The sequence below is a fragment of the Leptonotus elevatus genome, chromosome 9 (genome assembly GCF_054856555.1).
Source record: "Leptonotus elevatus isolate MCC_2025b chromosome 9, RoL_Lele_1.0, whole genome shotgun sequence".
In the NCBI taxonomy this organism is placed as follows: domain Eukaryota; kingdom Metazoa; phylum Chordata; class Actinopteri; order Syngnathiformes; family Syngnathidae; genus Leptonotus; species Leptonotus elevatus.
This window is the reverse complement of record NC_141247.1, coordinates 21,316,107-21,340,717: the sequence shown is the minus strand read 5'-3', so window position 1 is coordinate 21,340,717 and position 24,611 is coordinate 21,316,107. Positions and strand designations below refer to the sequence as shown.

The following is a 24,611-nucleotide window of genomic DNA, read 5'->3' as shown; positions in this document are numbered from 1 at the left end:
TTTCATTCATAGTAAACATTGTCTAGTAAATATACTACACATAGTTAATATTGCATTTATAATGATGTCACTCTCAATTTAACATACAAATACTGGTTCCATGTTTATTTGCTGATTTTCTCTTTTATTGTTTTGATACAATACAGCGCTATCTTTCATCATTTACAACAAGCAACAGGAGTAGTTTTGTTGATTTTTGGCATTGATATACAGCGTTCATGACATTTCAATTCATTTTGGTGTGTAAAATCTATTTCACATACAGTACAAGTAAATGAATTAAACTTGTACATCAAGGTTCTACTGTACTGATACAATCATGACAAACGTTACATTGATGGAAAATGATAACTGATTACGAATTGTAATAATCAAATATTCAACAAAACCTATTTCACAATTTCATTTAGTAATATGAATTGTATGCATTTATTTATTTATTTTACAAATTCATGTTTTAATGATCTCTTGAATTGTCTTTGCATTTCTTTAATTTAAACAGCCTTCCATACAAAAAGACTTGGCGACGTTTCCGTTGTAGGATTAGTTACAGACGAATGTTTATTTGGCTCCGCATCCCCACGCCACCAGAGACGCTGTCGTTGCCGTCTGTGTCTGACAGAAAGCCGCTACCCGTGGTCGCCGTGGTGATGTTGTGCTCGAGGGTCGTCATTCGCTGCTTCATTCGAAGCTGAGCAGAGTTGAACTCACTCTGCAGACGTGCCAAACTTGTCTGGAAATTGGATCACATATCCATGACAGATCCAACATAATAGATAATGTTATGAGTTTAAATTATTCCGTGACCATGCTCGTAACTCAAACCACTCATCTCTCAAATCCACTTCCCCCGTTGAAATGAATGGAAACGCCATTGATCCGTTCCAGGCCCCCAAAAGCAAATTTTTGTAACATGCTAATAAAAATAGCACTCTACAGTGTTCTACGGTTTGAAAGTATCAAGTAATACACAATGAAATTCCCCACACATAAATATTAAAAATCGATCTAGTGACGGATCGTACCTAGAAAAACTCATAAGTTGGAGCTTTTGCTGCAACATCAGTATCAGGCGTCAACTGACCTGTAATCGATCCACGCTAGTTTCCAACCTCTCCACCTTCTCCTCCAGCTCCTCCCCAGCGGACACATTGACTTCTTCCAGGAGCCCCTCCTTGCGCAGGATATCCCGACCCCTCTGCTCCAGTTGAGCCCTGGCGTGAGGGAACTCCTGCAGCGCGTCCATCAAGTCTTGTTTGGAAAGGCAGAAAAGGTCCGAGTACCCCAGACTGCGAATATTAGCCGTGCGTCGGTTCCCCATCTTGCTGCCGCTGATATTCAGGATGCTGATTTCTCCGAAGCAGCTACCTGCTGTGAGGACGGCTAACTGCGTGGCTCCATCCTCCCCCACCACGGCAAGGCGGCCATCTTTAATTATATACATCTCCTTACCCACATCACCCTTGGAAAAAGGAGAATTAACAATGAAATGTTAATAATAATCATAATACGAAGTACAGGTTCTGTAAGTGTAGTTTCCGTTGTAGCCGGATCATGGACCCACGATAGTGGGCGTGACTGACATGTATCAAATTTTCATTGACTTATGGGGTAGTTTGTGTACATTTGAGCGCCATGAATGCGGCATGTCAAGTGTAAAAGTATCTTCTTTTCCTTTGGGCTTGTCCCCTTAGGGGTCGCCAGTGTGTCGTCCTTTTCCATCGAAAAAGTGACAAAAGTGAGGCAGATAATTCGACTGCGAATTATCAGGGGTGAGGAGGGATCTACAAGTGTCCAATGGTTCCGCCATGTCGAGACTGTAATGCTGGCCGGCGCTCAACTGCAAAATTACCAACATAGGGTCTAACCTGCCTCTTTGCAGAGATACGGCACTCGCCGTGCAGGATTTACGCTGGTCACAAAATTTGTCTCTCAGATTGACAAACATTATTTTCCCTAAAAATCTGAATTGTGTCACTTGAACCATGCAGTATAAACTTAGGCCAAGAGTACTTCAAACTGACCTTTCTACAGATGTAGTCTCCTGGGCTGAAAACCTGTGGTTGAAGTTTGAGCACCAACTCAACCAAGAGGCCTGCCTCGCAGTCCTGGAAAATACGCACCTACGTATGCACAAATAGGGTCACCCAAATGTCCTTAAGACTGCGACATTGCACAAGATCTATACCTTCTTTAGCGTGTCCAGGTGAACGTTGATTGCAATCTCTGCTCTTAGTTTGCTGGGTAAGCTCCTCAGCACTTCCTGTTCATCGATAGTCTTCTTATTGGTCCAGAGGTAATCAAACCAGCGAATGACACGCTGTTCTAACACCTTGTTGACATGCCTGAAGTGCATGTAATGTTTCAGAGAATCTACGCGAGCCTGAAAGCCTGCTCTCGTCGCATTCATATTTGAGATCATGGCTCCAACATTCCCCACAATGGACGCAAAGATCAGAACGCCTACCTGGAAAAAGAAAAAACAACATCTCAATTCAAAGCTTTGATTGACTAGGACCACAAAATTTCAGAAGGAATGGGGCATAAATTGCTGTGTCCTACCAGAAAGTCAAATATCAGGAAGAGATACTCCTCATCTCTTACAGGCGGTGGAGTCTCTCCAATGGTAGTCAGCGTCAAAGTGGACCAGTACAGGCAGTATATGTAGCTTCGGGTTAGAGAGGCATACTCTGGATCCGAAGCATTGGGGTAAACCCAGGAGTCGGAACCCAGTCCCAGGACTTTGGAGAAGCTGTAGTATACGCAGGCATTCCAGTGGATGATCACCAGGATGTAGACGACAAGTTTACAGATGCGGAAGGTATTTGGGTAGCCTGTTCTTGTTTCCGTACGCTCAAAGAGCTCAAAGAGCCGGGGCAGGCGCAGCAGACGGTTGAATCGAAGGAGGGGAGTGTGACTGACTCCGAAAGTTAAATACAACAGATCAGTTGGGAGGATGGAGCAGATGTCCAGCTTGCATTGCAAGGTTCGGATGTACGTTTCCCTCAAACGGTGGCCATCTTTCACCAGCAGTCCCTGTTCTAGGAAACCTTGAAAAATACACGCAAAATGGGTCCTATTCCAAAATGTTCTGGATGAACTCGAGAATAATACAAGGATCTACTGTACAGCCTGCGATATCATCATACGCAGACGTTACCGTAGCCGATCAATCTCCGGATCATTTAATTTTACGGTCAAATGTTTGAGTACCCGTGTGGAGGCGAACGGCGATGTCGAGGATGTAGACCCCGTCGCAGATGTAGTCCATGACCAGCCACACCAAAACGTTCCTCATCTGCAGCTCGTCAAAACAGGCCCTACAGAAACAGACGCATTGTCACATTTTGTAACAGGCAATGAAAATCGATATCATGCTGGATCCATTGACGATCTACGATTAACGACGAATCAATGCAATGGTTGACCTTTGACAATAATTGGATAAACAAATCGCAATTTTTTTCAAACCTGACAACTAATAGGGTCCAGTTATAAAAAACAGCAGGCCCAATCACCATCAGCCAGTGGTAATACGCATCATCTGATGGCGATAAGATGATATTGTTACACTTCCTCCTAAAATAAACAATAATCGAGTCAACCAACTTGATGCTCTTCTCCGAAAATACACCCGTGTCTTCTTTGTCTTTACTTTCTCTTTGTGCGTCTCCTTTCACTATCTGTATCGGAGCCATTGCAGCTGTGACTATAACGGCTGGGCGGTATGTCCAAGTGGGCGGGACCCCGGAAACGCTCCAAAAAAGAATCCGGCCGCTCCGCCTCATCGCCCACGCTCTTCTGGGCCCATTCTCTGAGAGTCATCACCATGTTCACTATCCTACAGAGAGAGAAAAAAAAAAAAAACGAACTTGAAGACACCAAAAACGTCCTCGTCCACACTGTTGAATATGGATCGACCTCGTACCTGGAGAGAGCACCTCGGCCATGGAAGGAATTCTGCGAATTGACATCTTTGCTGTCAATGGCCGCCATTCTCTGTAGTTCTGAGGAAGTGTCGTCGCACATCGACTGCCCTCTACAAAATACATATTTAAAACCTATTTGTACTGTGAAACAAACACACAAAACTAAGTGACAGCTATCAACTTGAAAACCGCCTGGATCTCGGCTGGCACCTGCAAACGTAGTTTTTATTGCGCAACATCATGTGATATAACCAAAATAACACGTGTCTGGTTAAATGTGATCAGGAGTGTGCGTATACCTGCTAAGTGGGCTGTCAGCATGGTCACTGTTCTCCTCCTCCCATGTTTTCACAGACAACCTGTGTGAATCGGGCACCGGACGTGGCATACTGCACGCAAATACATATAGATGCAGCAGTTATTCATCATCGTTCAATTTGTCTTCACATTTATAAAAAAGTGTGAACAATGATGGTCATAGTGTACACAAATTCTCATGATAAAAATCATAGACATAGTAAGCAATAGGGAGGTTCAAAGAAAGTCAGTAAACAACGCATTCAAAGGCGGAACCACAATAAGAAAAGGAAGGTCATTTAGTAGCATACATCACCGTAGAAACCAGATGGCATAGCAACAAGCTGTCTAGTTATTCCACGTAAGAAAAGGAAGATAAAAGATGAAAGTGGTTCAACACACCTGGCAAATGTCCTGATGTGATGTTCAGCTCATGAAGAAATCTTCCATCCATCAACAATATGTACTGTAAGTGAATTCAGGCAGTACTGATTGTGAAGACTAAAAAAAAAAAAAAGAGAAAACCCTTCAGGATGATCACATGACACTCAAGCTTTGACAAAAGAATCCTTTAGAATGCAAATTGGGTGTATGTGCATGTGTGGGTTTTTACTCATCTGAATTCAAGAGCATCGTTTGAAGTGGCCCCACAGCCAAAAGTGTGCCTTGTCTCCTGATTACCGAGAGACGTGCGCTTTTGCACACAGAGACGAAAGCCTTCTGTTTCGATTCCGTTGCCTTCAAGGGTTTTTATTGACCAATTTGCTGTTTTGTTAATTGAATTATTATTTTTCATGCGAGGAGTATTGTGTTGTCTCTAACACCACATCTCACTTACCTCCATATATCCTTACCAAGTCTGAAATTCCCCACATTGGGATGTAACACAGCACTAGGCTCAAGTCTGTAATATAGCTTGAAGTGAACCCATATTTTTTTTTTGAGTTTTCGGCGACTACATAACCCGAGTAAGATAAAGCTACACTTGTACATCTAGAACCATTAACAGCTGCTCTCTACCAGCCGTTTCATTGGCCATTTTCCTTCACATTGATGAGACGGTCAATGAAGCAGCAAAGATGAGCTTCCATGCTCCTTTATTAACTTGCACCCCGTTGATAATGAACTGGAGTAAAACTCTTACAGAAAAATCGCATAAACGAGGAGAAAAGGACATCGTTACAACACGTTACAAGTGATTACAGTAGCGTTAGCAACTGCGCTAATGTCTGCAATCGTTACAAAATGTAATTGGGCGTCACATACAGTACAATGTATATATCACAATATATATTAAAAAAAAAAAAAAAGATTATACAATACTCATTGTGTTCTGAAAGAATTGCGCTACACATGTAGCCACCACGCTATCAGTGTAGCTGTGCTACAGCTTGCTAGCTTCAAACATGCTTTTAGCGCTTCAAATGTCTCTAAAATACTACATAAATAATTTCATGAAAAAAAATTGACTGCTGAAGTACGAGTGACCTAATTTGCTCACGCTGCTCTTTTTAGTTTTACGGGCAAGCCTCTGCGTTTGAAACATCATGCTAATTTTGACCTGCTGATGTCTTATGCCTTTGGTCTGGCCTCAGCCAATCAGAGAAGGGAGTTCTCCGAGTACAAGACAAAAGGGTCAAGGACAACATTGAGAAATAATTAAGTTATACGATTTTACTCTAATTTGAAGGCTTTGAGCAGATCTTGCGATATTACACGAAACATTCCCCAAAAAGGCCTCTTTTTTTTTCCAACATAAAAAACTCAACTCCTCCTTAATCCATTGTCCGATTAAAAAAATTCTTAATGCGTTGTAGTAGCCAGACAGATTTGATTTATGGGAAATTGTGTCATGTTGCTCACTTCAAAGAGGCAACAACATGACACAGCAAAGGGACATAAAGATCACTGTTGATGTTACTAAGGTGAAAGGTCAATACACTCAAATTTTGTAGTCACTGACTGTACAGTTTTGGGGTGACATGCTCTATCCCCTAGAGTAGGTTTGCGATGCTCAGACTTGATCGGGGTAATGTTGACACTTTTATTTGCCTTAAGCCACACCTTTCAAACAAAAAACATCAAAGATTACAAAAAGGCCTTATTGACGTATTAATGTCACATGACTGACTGCCCACTTCAACTAGCATTACCAAACGTTTATAGCCGTCAACGGCAGTGAATGAATAAAAAAAGAAAGAAAATATAAAAAATTCGGGGCATCGGGCGGATAAAGTTTTTAATCGGAATTAATCGCATGACTTCACTAGTTAACTCGCAATGAATCACAAATTTTATGTACAATAAAAAAAATCTAGACTTTCAACAAAAGTGGGAAAAAAATTTAAACTAATACAAATAGTTATAATGCTTTTTTGACATTTATAGCAGTTAATCAGAATGCTGAAAAAGAAAAGCCTCCGGAGCGTTCCTAAGGGGACGGTCAAACTCTTGGAACGCGTCTGGCTAATGACGAGAGCACGGCTTGGGGAAGGATGACTCTCCCGATTGCATGTTGTTTCTTTTAGGAACGCTACAAGACTTACCTTGCTTTCTTTATAAACGTTTCACGTCGCTCGGCAGAGAGCCAGCCGCCATTCTACGTCACTACGCACTGAATGCGTCCCGACGTAAATAACAATGGCGGCGGCGTACATCCAAATAAAGTTTCTGGAAATGATTTTTGAAAAATTAGTCTCATAGTTATGTTAGTAACAACCACATAAATAATATTGAGCAAGCTTTTCATCACAGTCGGGTTCCTTTTCAAACAACCTAGTTTTTGTTGAAAATTATTGAATGCCATCTGCTTTAATCCCGCTTTTTATGTCTATAGGTTAATTTTTAAAGTGCATTTTTGATGAATATGAGCATTGAGATATGATGAGTTTAGTTTGTGGAGAAATTATGAGGTAAGGATTGTTTTTCATCAGACAAATGTGCAAGGAGGAAAACTACAATATAAAACTTTTTTTATTTATTGATATTTTGTATTTACAACGTCGATCGGTTTGCTGCCTGGATTACTGGGTGTCTGATGATGTCAGAGGTTGAAGGCCGTCTTGTTGGGTCAGGGTTTATCATCAACTGAAAAACAATATTGACAGGATATATTGATGTAAACCAACCAAATTTCCCCCCCAAAATGTAATTTATACTCCAGAAATTATGGTAATTAGCCTGATCCCTTAATCTATGTTAGTGGATGAAGTCCAAAAAAAAAAAAAAAAAAGATGATCAAATCTATCCAATTACAAACATGTTGGGGTATATGGCAGAACAAAAACACTGTGCTCACCTCAAGAAGACTGAGAAACTCTGGCGAAAGCACGCGTGGCATGGCGGGAAGCTCGCCCTGTCGGATTTTGTGCCACTTGTGTCCGTTGGGGGGCAGGGACTCCGACCCCGAGGCGCTAACGACCGTCAGGGCGAGTGCAAAAATGTCGGCCTTTGTCAAGTTACTGTAGTCCTACAAAACAGGACGGAGATGTTAATAAGTGTGAATTTCTCAAATGGAGATTTTTATTTTTTGGGAATGATAACAAACCTCTTGTAGAACTTCATTGGCCAAATATCGGCTGTCACCTTCTTCCACTTGAGGACTGTTTACCTGCGTCACATGGCCAAGATCTCCTGGAAGAAGGCACACATTTCTTTTGAGTCTTAGTTGACATTGTAGTTGCGACCAACATCAACAACGCTATCCCAAACTCATGTTAAATCGCTAATTTAGGACGCTAAAAGACCGCTAAGCAATTACGCCGTCATCGTATGATACGGCAGAAGTTTCCGACATAAGTGGCTAGCGGCTAGCTGTTAGCGGCTGGTAAATTTGACAGTTGGTACCGGCAACCTGGCTTATTTTAATTATTTTTCAATATTCTGGACCACGGCTACTTTGTAATTCACTCTCCATGTTTAAAGGAATGAATGTGAGGTCTTTTCATTATTAAAAAAACAAAGATAAATAGAACTTTGTTTTCATTTATTTTAAAAAACACTTTTGCCCGTGAAAAAAGAAAAACGTTCAACTCAAAATGTCAAACTCAGCTGTCTAGATTATAGGAAAACAACATTAATACCTTGTTATTTTACACATGAACCATGTAAAAATAAGAATGTTTCTGCTTAAAAGTTGTGTTCCTAAATCCTACACGGCTATATTAGACACTTTGAATATTTTTTTTAAATAAAAAAGGCACTTAAATAAATGAAGGTCCGAAAAACGATCCGATCCGTGACTCAAATCCGTGATACCAATCCGAAACGTGACTTTTGCGATTCGTTGCACGTGAAGGGGGTTAAGATTATAACAGTGTGGATACAGCGATTAACTGAGCATGCTGTATTTTTACACATCATATCCCCTGTAAAATGAAGCCAACAGAACAGCGCGCGAGAAAAGGTCAAACCTATTTTGTAGACAACGCCGGTGGTCAACGCGTCATCCTCATCGCAGCTGCTTCCGGACTTCTTGGATATGAATATGTTGCCTTGGAAACCAAAACAAGACTCCCATCAGTTTCCCAGTTTGCATTGCATCTAACGTAGCGCGCAACGGCCAAAACTCACTGGGTTTGATATCCATGTGCGCCAGCGACATCGCGTGGATGCACTCCAGGCCCCGCGCGACTTGCTGCAGCAGACATTTGAGGTCCGCTTCCGACACGGAGGCCAGCCGTTTGGAGTTGCGTTCGATGACGTCGGCTAGCGTGCCGCCGTCGCAGTACTCGTTCTGGATGAGCAAGTGGTCGTCCTCCAGCCAGGACGAGTAGTAACGCACCACGTTAGGATGCTGGGCCAGTACGGCGTGGGCGAACACTTCTCGCATGACGCATTGTCTGCATGGGAGGAGAAAACAGAATCGGGATAGCTTGATTGTTGTTGTACCACAAGGTGCGTTGAAATTGGAAAAACATAAGGAAGTGGGAGGGGGGGGGACAACCCTAGACCATATTCCTGTAAGGTAGAATAAGCACAGTATGGATTTGCATGAGGGGGAAAAAAACCTCAGCAGTCACAGCAAAGAGTTTCGGTATTTGGAGGACATTCGGCTTCACAATATCAATTTGTTGTCATTTAAAATGATCCACTTACTGATCTACTGATCCCGTAAGTGGTTTCTTTGATCGCTTGATGGCGTAGACGTAGCCGTCCAGCCTGTTCACACATTTGAACACAGCGCCGAAATGCCCACTGCCGATCGTCTCCAGCTCGAGGAACTCGGAGGTGAACCGGGACGTTACATCGTTTCTTATCGCAGTCAACCTCTAAAAGTTGCAAACAAAGGGGGGATTAGATACAATTCAGATGATGCGCGGTTGCTGAGAAAAAATGAATTACTGAAATTTAATTATTTAAAAAATAGCCCTATAGAGAAAATGTAATTACCTTAGAATCCCCTTTAGCATTTTTTGTATTTTTGTCTTCTCCATAAGACCTGGACAACAAAAGCAGACAGTTTTTTGTAAAGTGGAGAAAAAGTGAAGAAGGGCATTGATCTGCAAGGATAAAAAAGAACAACAACAAAAACATACGCATGTGTTCTCTTGCTGCGGTTCTTCTGCAGTGTAGGAGACTGGATAAGGAGGGTCAGGGGACTGAACGGATTCAAGTTGACCTCAGGTCTGATGCTGTTGATGTCTGTGAGGGACCTTGCTGAAGGTTTCGCATTCTTGAACAGGGATCGCCTGCAGGTGACCGTGAGGCTGGAGTTCTTTGCTGGGGATAATACGCTCTGTGCAAATACACACATCAATGTTCAGTCAAGTTCTTGGGTCGCTTAAGGTAATACTAGTCTTTATTTTTATTATACATTAGATTCTATTTGTGGTAAATAAATGAACGAAATTTAAATTTTGGTGAAAACTATTTAATATGCAGTTTTCTTTCTTTCTTTTTTCATCTACGGAGTACCTGCCTGCCTCATCTGTCTGGTTTGAAACTCCAATTTCAAATTTTGACCGTTAAAAAAACCGTAAGCAAAAACACCAACCAAATAGACAGCAATGTGCAATAGTTGTCGATACTAAACTCAAACGGGCACATGCTGAGAATGTTAACGGCCAATACAAACCGTTGCTCTATGCGGCGTGTCGAAAAGTCTTCGTTTCCTGACGTTTTTGCACCGAGTGTTCGTAGATTGGGTTTGCAGAAACGATCGCTGCGGCGAGTCCTCGTTGAACCGCGAAGGCTTCTTGGAAGGAGTGGCGCATGTGGCCATGGGGACCGTGTTCGGTGATCCGCAGCTTTTCGGGCCCCACCGCTTGACCTCGTCACCCACGCATGAACGGCTCCTCAGGGGGCTGCTGCGGTATTCCAGCCGCTTGACAGCGGCGCTTCGTCGCTCGCGCATTTGGGAGCTCTTTTCGGTGTCCCGTCTCAGACGCGGCGTGGTTTCCATGGATCCGTTCGTCTTTCTGCTGCACACGCCTTTTGACCAACGTTACAAACACGCGTTTCAAAACACCGCCAGGCTGCTGGTCACGTTACGCGTGGCAGCCAATCAGCGGCTCGTTCGCTTACTTCTTTGTTGGGTTTGTTGGTAGTTGGCAACTGCGAAAGTAGCACTATCGCCATCTAGCGAGCTTGTATTCGCGCCAATAAAAATAAAAGCAAAACAAAAATCAACAAAAGACAAATACAGTACAGCATTTCTTTTTTTTACTGGCGGTAATGGGCTTAAATAAATTATATAAAAATATACTACATAAAGTGTAATAGTTCATTATATTGACTACAAACAAATAACAAAAAAGATGAACAAAGCCAAGTAATTAAATTACATTAAAAAATGATTTTGATTGGTAGTACAAGATGGTACAAAACTGGATTCTGGAAAATATTTTCCTTTGCATTGTATTAATGTATAAGATATATGTATTTTTAATTTAACTACTGAAATGAACTTTTGTACAATATTGTATTCTAGAATCTGAGTTATTGGAAACCCCCTACTTGTAGTTCCTGATTGATTGTGAATAATATTAGAATCATTCACCCATGTGATTCGAAAAAAATACTGTCGTGTTAAGAAATTACCCACAGTAATCAGTTAAAATTATTCAAAATACAATAAAAAAAAGCAGCCTTATTACATCGTGAAAAATGAACATTATTTGAGACACAAGAAAGGACTGTTTTGCATTGTTTTATTAAAACATGGCCTATCTTGGTTAGCTATAAAATAACAACTTACTTTAAATGATTCGCATGTAAAATACATGAAAACAAACCAGCAACAGGCTAATCTCTACTCACAGTCAGGTTGCAACATTTCCCAGCATGCGCTGGACAGAAATGTAACTACACTACCGCGGAGTTGCGTCATGACCCTGATAACAGCTCAGCCACTACGTTACTCCTGAAATAAAGATGTATATATGAAGAAACCCCAAGCTGCTAAATTGACACCATGTACCCATTTGGCTTCCACAGAACCAACCGGCAGACAGAGTCCGTCGGTCGAAGTGGATTATCGGCATCCGTCACTCCTTTACACCCTCTTCATGCCTCTTCCCATCAGGCAGGCGAAGATGGTCATCACCATTTTGGGGTTGACCTCGACCAAGTCCTCGGGCAGGGCATAGACCTTGGCCCCGATCTTTCGCGCCATGGAGATGGCATACCTGGTGCAGGGTAAGATCAGAATTACAGTCACTCTGTAAAATGCAAGGCGGAGAAAAGTTGAGTCTTTACTTGGCATTCTTGAGTTTGTCGTCATCTGTCAGATTGTCTTTTTGAACCAGCTCGAAGTTCACACTCCCCGGTTGGATGGCTTCGATGAGGTCCAAAACTGGAAGGCTAGTATTGAGTGACCTGTCCTGGACAGCAAAACCAATACAAATCTTAGCATATGAACGTCACACTTTGTTAGTAGACAATTGTGAGATTTAAAGATTCAAACATATACTGTGCTGTGGCAGGGTTTCCCTGAGTGCTTTAAAGGCATGGCGGGCTGCCAGGCTTTTTTTCTTCACCGCCAACCCCAAATATTGTTATTGTGGGAATGGGATTTTTATTCTCCTCACTTTTTTGCCGTGTTACAACTCCCACATAATACTTCCGATTTACACCATTCAAATTTCAACTTTCCTTGTGGATCTTAAAAAAAAATTGTTTACTTTTTTTTTTTGCATAGGCCTATTTATTTTTTTGTTAAAATATTTTCAAATGAATTAATGGTTTAAATAAAATAAATACAATGTTTAAAAAATGTCAGAGTCCAAATTTTTAAGTTGTCAGAAAAAGAGACGAAAGGTAGATTAAAAAAAATATATATATATATATTACCTAAAAATGTCCAAAAAGTGACCATAAAAAAAAAAAGGAAGACGAAAAGGCAGAAAAGAAAACATTTAAAAAGTAACCATAAAATCTTCACACACCAAAAAAAAAAAATTTGAAAGAATTACCATAAAATGTACACAAAATTTCCCCAAAAGTCAGAAACTTCATTTTTAAAAAGGCAGGTAAGAAAATGTGCAAAAAAAGGCAACAATGTCAGAAAATTTATAGCAAAAAAAGGCACAAAAAAAGCCATAAAATGTCCAAAAAAAAGGAAGAAGAGAGGCAGAAAATTACTATAATTTGTCTAAAAATTGCTAAAAATGTCATACATTTGGCAGAAGAGTAGAAAAGAGTCAAAAAATCTAAAAATGGATGAAAACCAAAGTCTGTACATAACACTACTAACACTCTGTTTCCTTCATCACAATGTTCAAATATTTTGTGGCTCCAGACACTTAAAAACATTATTTTTTTTTTAATTGGCCTAAAATGGCTCTTTTGACAGGAAAAGTTGCGGAACTCTGCTAAGTGATAAGTGAAGAGTCACATTAGATGAGTGGTTAGAGCAATTGCCCTCCACCACGGAGTACCTGGGTTCAAACCCTGCTTGGACCACATTTGAGTACTTAAGTAATTTATCTTTCAATTTACTTTATTTAAAAATAATAATAATAATAATAATACAGTGAAACCGCATTGCTGCATCGTGTTAATAAAAAAAAATACAAATTCAATTGACTTCATAAGCACATGCATTCAAATCTTAGCATTCAGCATTTTAGCGTTACCTCGCAATTTGTACCAGAAATTGCACTTTGTCTCGTTACCTTGAAGCTTTTGATAGAAGAAGTCTTGCCAGCTTCAGACAAAGTTTTGTTCACCCACGCGATTATTATATCCTCTCCCGCCACTTCTCCATCCCCGAGGTCTTCGAGAAGATTTAACGTGTACCTGGATTAGGAGCAAAATGATATTTACCGGAATATAAAAAGTTTGGTTTTGGAAATCTGACTCCAATTCACCCCATTCTTCATTCACGGTGGCGTCGTGAATTCTAAATCACCTTTTCATCAGCTGCCACACCAGTGCGAGGGTGAGAGTCGAATTCCCATCATAGAGATCCTGTCCTCCGATTCCCACAAGGGAGAAGCCGGCTCCTTTCTTTCCCAGCTCCACGGCGTAGTTACAGTTTTCTATCTGCCTCAGACAAACACAAACAAATCTATTTTTCCCCCAATGCATGTCAACTTGTAACCATGTACAAGGCGACACGATTTAATGTTGACCTTTTTCAAATGGCCTCCCCCTACTGCCTTGAACGGAGGCAAGTTGACTCGGTCCCAGTCCACTCGCACCTTACTTTTTTCATATAGTTGGAGAATAGCCATGGCGTCCTGCAGATCGCTGTAAGAAACGCGCACAAGCGTCCATGTGTCAGTACGGCTACAAAGTGACATTTTTTGTTTGACAAGTTAGAGAAACTGACCCGTAGATGTGGTGAACACGTGGACTGACTCCCAGAGAGTTCATCCAGTTCCGGAATGTTCTCTCCTCTCTGGTCTCGCCTTGGAAGTGCAAGAGAAACGAAAGAGGAGAGGCAAACTTCTCAGGGTTGTTGGTTCCCGGTTTACGGACGTACTGATATCAGATGTTTTTGAGGAGAGCCTTGACGGATGAATCGGCTGGCTGATATAATTGGCCAGTGTTAGTGCTTTTAACTCATTCAAACCCAAAAACGTGTAAATACGTTTTTTAATACTTTGTCCTTCACTCCCCAAAACAAAGTGTTTTTTTTAATGCAAAAGGCATTAAGAAGGCTTTGATGCCGCTTCTGACATGAAGAGGTGGCCTAAAGCAATGGTAGTTATTACAAAAAACGGCCAGCGGGTGGCAGCAGAGTATAAGAGATCAGCCAGGCCCATGTTGCAACAAGCTCTCTTTTTGACAGGGTCTGACTGGAGGAATGTGAATATTGATGAAACTTAGCTATATTCTAATTGCTGCAAAACGGAAACAAGCCCAAATATAATTTTTTTCCTAATGAAAGAAGAGACTAATTTTTTTTTTGGTAGGTTCCATGTTTTTATAGGACGAGAACACAAGCGAAGGGGGTTGCTTCAGTGAAAATGGCTGGGAGTGAATGAGTTAAAAGCGGCCCCCCCCCCCAAAAAAAAAAATCATCCAATTCGATTTTTTGTTTTACACATTAACCTATAAGACAAACATAATGATCTCTGCCCCACCCAAAAACAATTTCTATCTGTTGTAAAGTTAAATCCAAAATGTCAAATCATTGCAAAATATTCAAATGTTTTGTCTGTAATTCATATCTATATTGTTGTAATTGTTAAGGGACCGAAAATTAAGTCACTTTATTCCTTATATATTTGTTTCAAAGAATTGGCCAATTAATCGGTTATCAGAATTTTATTCTGCCAAATATCTGAATTGGCATTGGCCTGAAAAATAAATAAATCCATGATCGGTTTGTCCCGAGTTTCATTTTCCTTTATACTGCATGACAAGGAAGTTAGGAGTGTAATTTGACTAACTTTATCAATCAATTGGCAAAAAATAAAAAATCATTTGAGAGAATCTCGTGTCGTATTTCATTTTTCCTCAATTGTTTCAAGATTCATTTCATCAACAATTAATGTCACACAAAAGACTGAATTCTTAATTCGTCATTTTATCATGCCCACCAGCCCAAATTTCCCATATTCGGTCGGGACTATGCGACAGTAATATTCGATTTCTCCTCACAAATCCAAGTAAAGAAACAAACAAACGAACAAATTTAGAATGTTCAGTTACTTACTGGCAAGATTCCAGTCTTGGTTCTCTGGTTTCTCTAGAGCCGGGTGTTTGTTGAAGAGCGTGGCCACAAACGCCAAGTTGAGCTTTGCGTTTCCGGATACGACGTCGGTAGCGGTCACAAACTGCCGGCAGCCAAGAAGGTCGGCTTGCTCCAGCATGCGCTCGGCTCTCTTCGCAAGATCTTTCTCCTGGCGACACAGAAGTAAAGATGGAGATGACGGGCTCTATTTTCGTAGATGGCGGGATTTACGCCGGTCACCAAACAGTATTTTTTCGACGAAAGTCAACATACAATCCAGTGACACAATCGATGAGAAAAAGCGACTTTCTACATGTTTTGCTTCGCCGGCTTACATAAAGTCCAGTCATATCAATTTCAACTCGCTCGACGTCCTCTTTGCTGCCATCTGGCGCGATCTGCTCCAGTAGGTGGAAATACGCCTTGGAGTCCTGTAACACATTAACAGAGCAGGGTTCAAATAAAGCCTTGAAATGAACTAATATAAATACGTTCTATTTGGAATATTACCAGGGTCCCAAAAACGTATTTATACGTTTTTTTAAATGTTTGTTTGTTTGTTTTATGCTAGAGCATACAGAAGGTTTTGATGCAGCCTCTGAACTGAAGAGAATGCACGAAGCAGTGGTAGTTACTACAAAAACGGCCAGCAGGTGGCAGCAGAGTACAAGACATCAGCCAGGGCCATGTTGCAATACGCACTTTTTGCCGGTGTTTTCAATGGGTTTGTGAATAATGATGAAACTTAGCTATATTCTAATGCTAATTGCTGCCAGTCAAAATCCAGTTAAAGAGCCAGGAGCGAAGGGGGTTGCTTCAGTGAAAATGACTGGAAGTGAATGAGTTCATATGCAATTTGTTGACTTTCATTAAACATCATGAGTGCTAAATCATGCATACCAGAAATCTTATCTAACCTTAATATCCCCTGAGAAGTTTGTCAGGGTCATGCCAACTTTCTTCAGGTGGAAATTGGCCCAGCGCAGCAACAACTCCTCCGGGCTGAGTTTCATCAACTCCTCCAAACTCTCGCCTTCCTCCAGCAGCGCCGCAATCGCTGTACGCAGGATAAGAAGTATGACGATATAGCAAATAGCAACTGCACTAGTTTCACAATTATAAGCTGGCTGTAGTTTTGATTTATTTTGAATTTGAGTTCAATTATCCCGGGCCAAGCTTATTGCGGAATGTCATGTCTTCGTGTCAGTACCTTCATTGCGGCTCAGCTCGATATCTGCAAAAAGTCCGATCTTTATGATTTGCCAGAGGAGTCCAAGAACCAGATGAGGTTTTCCCTCTTTTAGATCTTGAGCTCCGATGTTGACAACTTGGCAGCCAATAGCCGAGGCGGAGTTCAGAGCCAAATTGAGATTCTCCTGTTTGTGACGAACACAATTAAAGACAAATCATGTTTTTTCAGTAGGGCTGGGTTAAAAAAAAATATTTTTTTTAAATTGAATACTCGATTTTGAATCGATTTTTCTTTTCGAGCCTGATATCGATTCATAAAACATGAATCGATTATTTTAATATTTATTTTCCCATGAATTCATAAGAAAATTTAAATTTAAAGGCCACATTTTTTTAGTATCTTACTGTTTTTTCAAATGTATTTACTGTTCACATGAATTGAAGTATTTCTTTCATGACTTATTGTACTTAAAAACAATTCAGAATTTTTATTTTATTTATGTTTACAATTATTGAATTAGAATTATGAAGATATTTTTCATCTCGTCCTTGCTGATGTCAATGTTTGTGTAAGACATAAGTGATTATAACGTGTTACCTTCATTAATAAACTAAATCATTTAACTAGTTACTTCCTCTGTAAAATGTAATTTGAAATTTAATGAAGTTTTTATCATGCCCTTGATATTTAATAAGATTTGATCAATCCATATCGGATCAAAAGTGAAGTGAATTGAATCATATCAGAGTGGGGGGCGGGGGATCTAAATTGAATCAAACTGAACTCTTGTGAATCGAAATCGAATCGATTCAAGAAATCAGAATCGATACCCAGCCCTGTTCATATTGCATATGCTATTAACCAAACGAGCGGCCCACCTGTGTAGTGAACGGAGTGAGTTTCTTTGTATTGATGGTTCGCTCGTCAATGGTCTCAGGAACAGATTGGTTGATGAGTTTGCTGCACAAACAATAATATGATAAGTTGGAGGGCTCAAATAAATATGAGTCATATATATATATATATATATTTTTTAAACAACAACAAACATCCATAGATGACAAAACAGTCTCCTTGAATACTTTTGGTGATGGGAATTACAAGACTTTTTTCTCATCAGCCACTTAGCCATGAAATATTCATCTGGTTACTATAACTATAATGCATAAATACCCTGCCATACATAAATTGTCCATTAAAAATTTACCAAAGTAGAATTCCATCTGCCAACGCTTTGAATAGCGCTCCGGTGTTCGGGTCTATGGGCAGCACGTGTTTGCAGTCCGGATCCTTCTCCAAAGTGGAGTTGATGTAGTTTGCGAAGGCGTAGCGCTCCTGTTCTGGAAGACATGGCTACTTTGTAAACATCAACTGTTTAAGTATAAATGCTGGTCAGTAAACAGCTCGAGAAGGCTTTGAAATCACAGATTTTCATTAATACAAAACCCAAGTATTTAATGCATAACATATATATATATTTTGTTGCCGCTTGGGGGCAGTGTGGTGCCGTGCATCCATGTTGTACACAGAAGAAAGTTGCGCTTGGATTCTATTAAAATAACTCATTTTTCACACATTGGAAAGATTTTTGAGCCTTTGCAAAGTGTTATCTTACCCGTGGGTATGTGTTCCCACAGCATTTGTGTGTGATTGTTATTTGAAGGAAAAACACTTGATGCTAACTTCCTGTTAGCATTTGAATGAGATCCTCCCTTGGTTTTTAGCATTAGCGCTAGGCTAGCGATGTTTTGTATTTAAATATACAGTGGATGTCGTTCTTATCATCATGTGTTTAGTTTTACAGTTGACTCCAACTGGGGTGTCATTAAACGGCTTAAAGGACGCTTAGAGACAACAGAATAACATACGCTACACACTTGCTAGTTGCTAATGCTACGCAAACAAAATGGCGCACTCGGGGTACTTTTCACAGCGTCGGAAACTTCGTTTTTCTTCTATAACATTTCAAGGGGAAAATAGTCGGCCATTAGGCCAAATTGGCCGATGTTTGTAATGACGAATGAAGAAAACACGGGTTCCATGAAAATGGCCACTTTTGTCAAAGTTTTTCACAGTTTTATGATTTTTATTTTTGGGGTAAATAAGCAAGATGTTAGCACAAGAGACATTTTCCATTCTTACCAGAGATGGAATGTTGAGTTCCTTCACTTGAGATTTCACTGGTGCCCCCGATGGCAACAATGCCTTCCTTCTTGTTGAGAGCCCTCCTGAAACCTTGCGCGATGCGGTCGTCCTTCATTTCCTTGAAAATCTGAACGAGTCCGCAAAAGTTCAAAACGACAATTTAACTCTTTAACTTTAGCGTTTCGCCATTATACAACAGTGCTCATTAACTTGGTCGGTAGGTTTCCTCAGTTGGGTTGGTTAGTCGGTTGTTTAGTTAGTGTTACCTACAGCGGCGAACTCTTCTAAGCTGATGTGGCTGTCTTTGTCCCGGTCAAGTTTCTGGACGAGCTCGCGGATCTGGTAGCCTGGTAGAGGACAACCGACCTCACGGAAGAGATCGGCGAGTTCCTCGACGCAGATGTACCCGTTGCCGTCCACGTCTACGGACATCGGATCAGGTAGGGAGTGAGAAAAGAAAGCACAAATGAGAAATTATTTTGTTGCTTATTTTTAAAAATGCCTCTTTTTTTTTCCCTATGTCGCTTTGTCAGTGAGACCGCGTTCCCTTCCTGAATCAGGACAACAACCTTGATATTTCATCCATTTTGTTAACAAGAGTATGAGTATTTTTTTTTTATTGTATTAGAACAGATAAAAAATTTGTTAACTAGTGCAGTCATGCGATTAAAAATTGTAATTGCCAATTTTTTAATAATCTTTTCTTAAAAAAAAGATTATTAAAAATTAAAAAAAAAAATATATATATATATATATATATATATATATATATATATATATATTATAAAAATGAGGGGCATCAGGCGATTAAATTTTGTAATCCTAATTAATCGCATGACTTCACTACAAATTTTATATGTTCTAAATGTAAAAAAAAAAATCTAGGCTTTCATACTCTTGTTAACAAAAAATGTAAAAAATAAAATAAAATAAAGTTAAACTAATAGAAATAGTTCAAATTAATTTTTGACGTCTATTGCTGTCAATGGCAGTGAAGGAGTTAAATATTACCATGGTCCCAAAAACATAATTATTACGTTTTTTATGGGTGTTTTTTTTTGTTATGCAAGAGCATACATAAGGCTTTGATGCAGCCTCTGAACAGAAGAGACCGCTTGGAACAATGGTAGTGATTACAAAAAACGGCCAGCAGGTGGCAGCAGATTATAAGAGATCAACCAGGGCCATATTGCAAAAAGCTCTTTTCCCCACTGTTTTAAACAAATTTGTGAATAATGATGAAACTTAGCTATATTAACTATATTCTAATGCTATATCCTAACGCAATACGGAAACAAATAGAAATATATTTTTCTTCCTGATGAAAGAAGAGACTCTAATCTTCCTTTTGGTCGGTTCCATGTTTTTATAGCATTAGAACACAATATTCTGTGGGCCTTGCAAAATCAGTCAATCCAGTAAAACAGCCGGGAGCAAAAGGGGGTTGCTTCAGTGACAAATGGCTGGGAGGGAATGAGTTGAAGATGAAGGCCATTGTTGGAAAAGTGCAGATAGCTAAAAGCATTGTCTGGGAAAACAACGAATGCGGAAGAACGTTGAAGAACAAAATGGAAGACTTATTTTGGTAAATAGCTTGTGTTTGAGGGGAAAGCTCTCTCTTTGTCTGTGTCCCATCTTATCGGGCTGCTGAATAAATATCTTATGTCACTTCTTCTATGCCATGGTGTCACAAACTGTCATCTTACACTACAGGACCTTCAGGCATCAATCTTCTTTTTATTACTCCCAAGCCCGCAGACACCAGAGTTACCCATATAGGTCACAAATCTAACTAGTGAGATTTAAAAAAGAAAAAAGAAAAAAAGATTCAAGCTCCCGGCGGGCCAGTCTGTGCTTGTCCTAAAGTGTCTTGTCTTCCACCTTTGTCAGCCTGAATGCATGTACCAGTAATTCCTTCTTTGCCAAATTCAAACATAGCTGACTAATATCGTGTCCTGAAAACAACGCACACTATAAATAATTTACTCACCTACTTTCTGGAAGCCCTCTCGGATCTCCTCCATTTCCTCTGAGCTCATCTGCTGCGACATGGTAACACCTGAGGCCATGGGAAAGCAGCAAGCAGAGGGTACTTCAGGCACTGTCGCTTAGTGTGTCTTTTGTGGTGGGGAATGCAAAACAATTTAAATCCCATTTTCTATTGCAGTTGTCCTCATCGGGGCAAGCTGAGGCGAATGGTTGTAATGTGTTTAGACTTCCACCAGATGGCACTGCTTCAGGAGGAACACATTTTTAATGTTTTTTGTTGCTCTAAATTTGTAGTTTTTTCGCCTTGAAATGGAGTGTGGAGTATGTCTATACCAACTTAATGTAATAAAATTACATACTTTAATATTTTTACTGTAATTGACTTTCCCCCCCAACTGCTCAAACGTCATTAAGTCAAAATTAGCACAAAGAACGCCAAATAATTCAGGTATCACGTTCTCAAATTGTCTCCAACATAAACGCGTGCACACTACAGCAGTTCCAATTTCATCCTGACACACACATTCTCTCACACACACGTTGACGATGACGAGGCAGTTTATCAGGGTATGATTCAGAGAGAGGAAAAAAAAATACCTTTACATTGTTGCACTTCGATCTAGCGGTTCAACGCTGCGATTTAAACGGCGCAAGTGTGTAAAGTGACAAATGACAATAATGACGGCAAGACAACGTGCATAAATTATGCTTGAATTGAATACATAAACAAATGTATAATTAATACTGCTTTTGCATCTTGCTCGCCTGGACTGTAAAACGAGAGGCGCTACATGCCAAAAGAGAGTCATGAATGAGTGGAAAAGAAAGCTTCACTTCTTACCTGAAGTCCACCAAGTGATTGAGTGAAATCGAATCTCTCCCTCCCCCCCTCCCTACCTGGGAGACAAGTCCTCGCTGTGTCGGCTTCGGGAAGCTCACGATTTTCTTCATCCGACACCGCCCGGCGAGAACTGTAACTCCGCCCACTCGCGCCACCCTTTCATCCAAATCGAACCGCGCCCTCCCTCCTCCTTTCTCACATCAGCAGCAGTTTGACTGTGACCTCCCCCAAGAAAAGCATCGACATTTAGCCAAATTTGTACTTTTCTAACGACTTTTATTTTTTACCCAGCAGATACCGATGTGTCTTTATTTTAATCTCGAAAATAGACCACTATATTTGAGTAAAATTACAACTTTAGTCATGATATCATTTCAATCAAATGATCATTTTGAAATTATATGAGAAAAATAATAATTTAAAAAATATACAATTTTATTGTCACATTTTAACTTCTAAATATATATTTATAGGGATAACTGCACCATATCAAATTGAATCGTATTCCCACTCAAATGAACCGTCCTTGAATCATTTCGCACCCCACGTATCAAAAACATTCAATTCAAATGTTTATTAATTCACTAGTTAACTCACGATTAATCACAAATTTTTATATCTGTTCTAAATGTACAATACATTTTTTCCTAGGTTTTCATACTCTTGTTAACAAAGTGGAAAAAAATATTAAACTAATAGAAATAGTTCAAATTCATTTATGGCAGTGAATAAGTTAATCGCATGACTTCACTAGTTATTTATTTATTTTTTAAAGAAAAGATTGAAAAAAGAAAAGATTATTAAAAATTTGGGGCGGCAGGTGATTAAAATGTGTAATTAGTAATTAATCGCACGACTTCACTCGTTAACTCAGGATTAATCCCAAAAAATTACATCTGTTCTAAATGTACAATAAAAGTTGTTCTAGCTTTTCATACTCGTATACAAAAGTAAGGATTTTTTTTTTTAACTAATAGAAATAGTTCAAATTAATTTTTGACGTCTATAGCCGTCAATGGCAGTGATTGAGTTAATGTTACATTGTGTAACTCCGACATTAACATGGTCTCCCTGCTGCTGCTTGTACCGGTCTCGACATGCATAAATTCCTCATCCCTATTCTCCTCATACCTTCAACCCCCCCCCCCCCCCCACACACACACACAGTGATGTGCTGAATCTTGTTAAAGTAAATTCCTCCTCTGTGGCAGGTTCCCACTAAACACTTTTGAGAAGGCCTTATTTTCTGCATGCTTTATTTGTTCCTTTATTTTCCTTCATTTATTTCGTTATTTCAGTCTGCAGTTGAAAAGCCGTGTCTTCGCCGCACTAATGAGGCTTTTAAATGTTCTTACTGCTCAGAAAGTTATCACTAAAACGTATCACCAAAAGGCATTCATTCGTTAGCATGTCGTTAGCACAATAGCATCGATTGCTATTGTTATTTTTGTGGATAACATGGAAACCGGATGACTGAATCTACACAAAAGAAAACAACATTTTTAGCGAGTCCACTGTGTTAAAAATGGCTAAGTAATTATGCTAATAGGCTATATTGGCTTCCGTTCACCCTAACAAGGAGACGCGCTATAGGAAATGGATGGATGGCATTCAAGCACAATGGCTGTTTCGCTTCACCCGCCCGTCTCCTTACGCCGATGTGCCTGTAAATCTCCCTTCGCGTGACCTTTTTTTTCCCATTGCTCCAGAGTGCAAATGTTACGCTCCAGAGTAGCACTTGTTCCCATGAACTTTACTGATATGATTTTCCTTAAGCCGATACGGTCGTTTAGCTTATGCTAATGCGATGCTAGTTTGAAGTTGTTTGGCGGTGAGTTCTAGTAAAGACCAAGAAGTCATGTTTTGTCCAAGCATTCACCAAAGTGATCATTGTCTGCCTCTTAAAGGGAACACTGTTTGTCTACAAAAACAGTCAGGTCCAGAAATATCGGGACATCGACACAATTTGTTATTTTTTGGCTCTAGACACGAAGACAATGGATGTGAAAAGAAACAAACAGGAGGTGCTTTAACTTCAATTTGATGGCATCGACATTAAAACCAGATCCAAATCAAATGCTTACTGTAGACGAGCAGTTTTTAGTTGTAATAACAGTGTTGACCACTAGATGGCAGACATCACATAAAGTGCAACTCCTACCCCAGGACTTGTACTTCTCCACCACGAAGTAAGTTCTAATTACGGAATTTAAACACAGATTTATCTGCGAGACGCTATCAGCTATGAATTATTTCAACCTAAGTCGCTACAACAATGCCAATCTCAATAATATGCAGTGATTGACAGTTCATTCCAAAAACATTCCTTTTCATGATTCAGTATGACACAATGACTTTGGCATCTTGTGCACGGCCACTGATTATAAATTGGAATCACATCTCCCCTTATTTCTTGTGACTTCATATTTCTTATCCTATTCCATGGCACCTTCCATAGAATTTTCTCACGCTGCGCTCACTTTTTTTTGCACTTCATCTCCTTTTTCTCATCTTAAATATCAGGAAGTGAATGACGCAACGAATGCAATTGCAACCCCAACCCAAAGCCATGAAGGAAGCAAATCTCGTTCCCTCCTGACACAGAGAGAATATCAACACGTGGGAGAGGTATTAAAATCGCAGGAGGATGTGCCATCACATCCTGTGTTTGTGTTGCACCAGACATGAAAAGAAAGGAATGTTGGTCAAACTGGCTTCTTTTGCAAGCTTGTTAGTACACTAATGTGTTTGCCTTTCCTCCTTTCCTTCCTATTTGTGTCAAAATGTGTCATTTGACACACAGTGGAGTGCAACACCACACCCATCTAAAAAGTACCAAGCTGCCAACTCCCCTCTCTGTGGACCACATGCCCTTATTTGGTCGTGCCGTCAGCTCGGCCTGCGATTGGTGGAGGAAATGAAGAGCGCTCAGCTTTGAGACTCACCTGTGTGTTGACGTGTACACACCCAACTGGGCTTTTGGCAACTTTGTGGGCTGACGGACACATGGGCAGTGTTTCCACAGTTACCTTAATAAGTAACTTAGTTACTTTATTGGTTACTTGCTTTAAAAAGTAAGTTACTTTACTGTTA

General features: G+C 40.1%; 3 protein-coding genes across 6 annotated transcripts; all 3 read right to left on the bottom strand.

Moving 5' to 3' along the window:
• Positions 1-112: 112 nt before the first annotated feature.
• On the bottom strand, positions 113-5,364 carry LOC147168776 (cyclic nucleotide-gated channel alpha-2-like). Its single transcript, XM_086084444.1, has 11 exons — positions 4,629-5,364; positions 4,229-4,318; positions 3,929-4,039; positions 3,656-3,841; positions 3,472-3,579; positions 3,214-3,320; positions 2,563-3,050; positions 2,189-2,467; positions 2,025-2,123; positions 1,085-1,462; positions 113-733 (listed from the first exon to the last, which is right to left on the bottom strand). The coding sequence occupies exons 2-11, from the start codon at positions 4,315-4,317 to the stop codon at positions 548-550; spliced, it is 2,031 nt and encodes a 676-aa protein (XP_085940570.1). The 5' UTR covers position 4,318; positions 4,629-5,364; the 3' UTR covers positions 113-547.
• LOC147168775 (wee1-like protein kinase) lies at positions 4,630-10,719 on the bottom strand. 2 transcript variants are annotated; one of them, XM_086084445.1, is made up of 10 exons: positions 10,303-10,719; positions 9,764-9,963; positions 9,618-9,666; positions 9,324-9,496; positions 8,799-9,067; positions 8,639-8,719; positions 7,774-7,859; positions 7,525-7,695; positions 7,225-7,313; positions 4,630-4,727 (listed from the first exon to the last, which is right to left on the bottom strand). In XM_086084445.1, exons 1-10 carry the CDS (start codon positions 10,627-10,629, stop codon positions 4,658-4,660), a joined length of 1,515 nt encoding a protein of 504 aa, XP_085940571.1. In that variant the 5' UTR covers positions 10,630-10,719; the 3' UTR covers positions 4,630-4,657. The 2 variants fall into 2 exon arrangements, with proteins under 2 accessions (XP_085940571.1, XP_085940572.1); XM_086084446.1 differs by lacking the exon at positions 4,630-4,727 and having other exon boundaries at positions 7,182-7,313.
• A 644-nt stretch (positions 10,720-11,363) lies between these two features.
• Positions 11,364-21,654, bottom strand: LOC147168774 (plastin-3-like). Of its 3 annotated transcripts, none has more exons than XM_086084895.1 (16): positions 21,575-21,654; positions 20,679-20,747; positions 18,959-19,110; positions 18,686-18,815; positions 17,751-17,883; positions 17,422-17,503; positions 16,562-16,727; positions 16,269-16,408; positions 15,687-15,782; positions 15,334-15,520; positions 14,002-14,080; positions 13,802-13,919; positions 13,579-13,712; positions 13,343-13,466; positions 11,925-12,049; positions 11,364-11,854 (listed from the first exon to the last, which is right to left on the bottom strand). In XM_086084895.1, the coding sequence occupies exons 2-16, from the start codon at positions 20,737-20,739 to the stop codon at positions 11,722-11,724; spliced, it is 1,860 nt and encodes a 619-aa protein (XP_085941021.1). In that variant the 5' UTR covers positions 20,740-20,747; positions 21,575-21,654; the 3' UTR covers positions 11,364-11,721. The 3 variants fall into 3 exon arrangements, with proteins under 3 accessions (XP_085941021.1, XP_085941020.1, XP_085941019.1); XM_086084894.1 differs by having other exon boundaries at positions 21,519-21,602; XM_086084893.1 differs by lacking the exon at positions 21,575-21,654 and having other exon boundaries at positions 20,679-20,757.
• Between the last annotated feature and the right edge of the window lie 2,957 nt (positions 21,655-24,611).

What these genes read in the sequence shown, in the direction of transcription:
- LOC147168776 (XM_086084444.1), bottom strand. Translation starts at nt 4,317, where the DNA reads ATGCCACGTCCGGTGCCCGATTCACACAGGTTGTCTGTGAAAACATGG. An exon ending in CGCCGTTCGCCTCCACACGG is followed by an intron (nt 3,051 to 3,213) that starts GTACTCAAACAT and finishes GTATTTTTCAAG; the next exon opens with GTTTCCTAGAACAGGGACTG. An exon ending in CTAGCGTGGATCGATTACAG is followed by an intron (nt 734 to 1,084) that starts GTCAGTTGACGC and finishes TCCAATTTCCAG; the next exon opens with ACAAGTTTGGCACGTCTGCA.
- LOC147168775 (XM_086084445.1), bottom strand. Translation starts at nt 10,629, where the DNA reads ATGGAAACCACGCCGCGTCTGAGACGGGACACCGAAAAGAGCTCCCAA. An exon ending in CTTACGGGATCAGTAGATCA is followed by an intron (nt 9,068 to 9,323) that starts GTAAGTGGATCA and finishes CCTCCCATGCAG; the next exon opens with ACAATGCGTCATGCGAGAAG. An exon ending in CGGCGTTGTCTACAAAATAG is followed by an intron (nt 7,860 to 8,638) that starts GTTTGACCTTTT and finishes GCCTTCTTCCAG; the next exon opens with GAGATCTTGGCCATGTGACG.
- LOC147168774 (XM_086084893.1), bottom strand. Translation starts at nt 20,757, where the DNA reads ATGGCCTCAGGTGTTACCATGTCGCAGCAGATGAGCTCAGAGGAAATG. An exon ending in GGGGAGGCCATTTGAAAAAG is followed by an intron (nt 13,713 to 13,801) that starts GTCAACATTAAA and finishes TGTCTGAGGCAG; the next exon opens with ATAGAAAACTGTAACTACGC. An exon ending in CTTCTATCAAAAGCTTCAAG is followed by an intron (nt 12,050 to 13,342) that starts GTAACGAGACAA and finishes TTTGCTGTCCAG; the next exon opens with GACAGGTCACTCAATACTAG.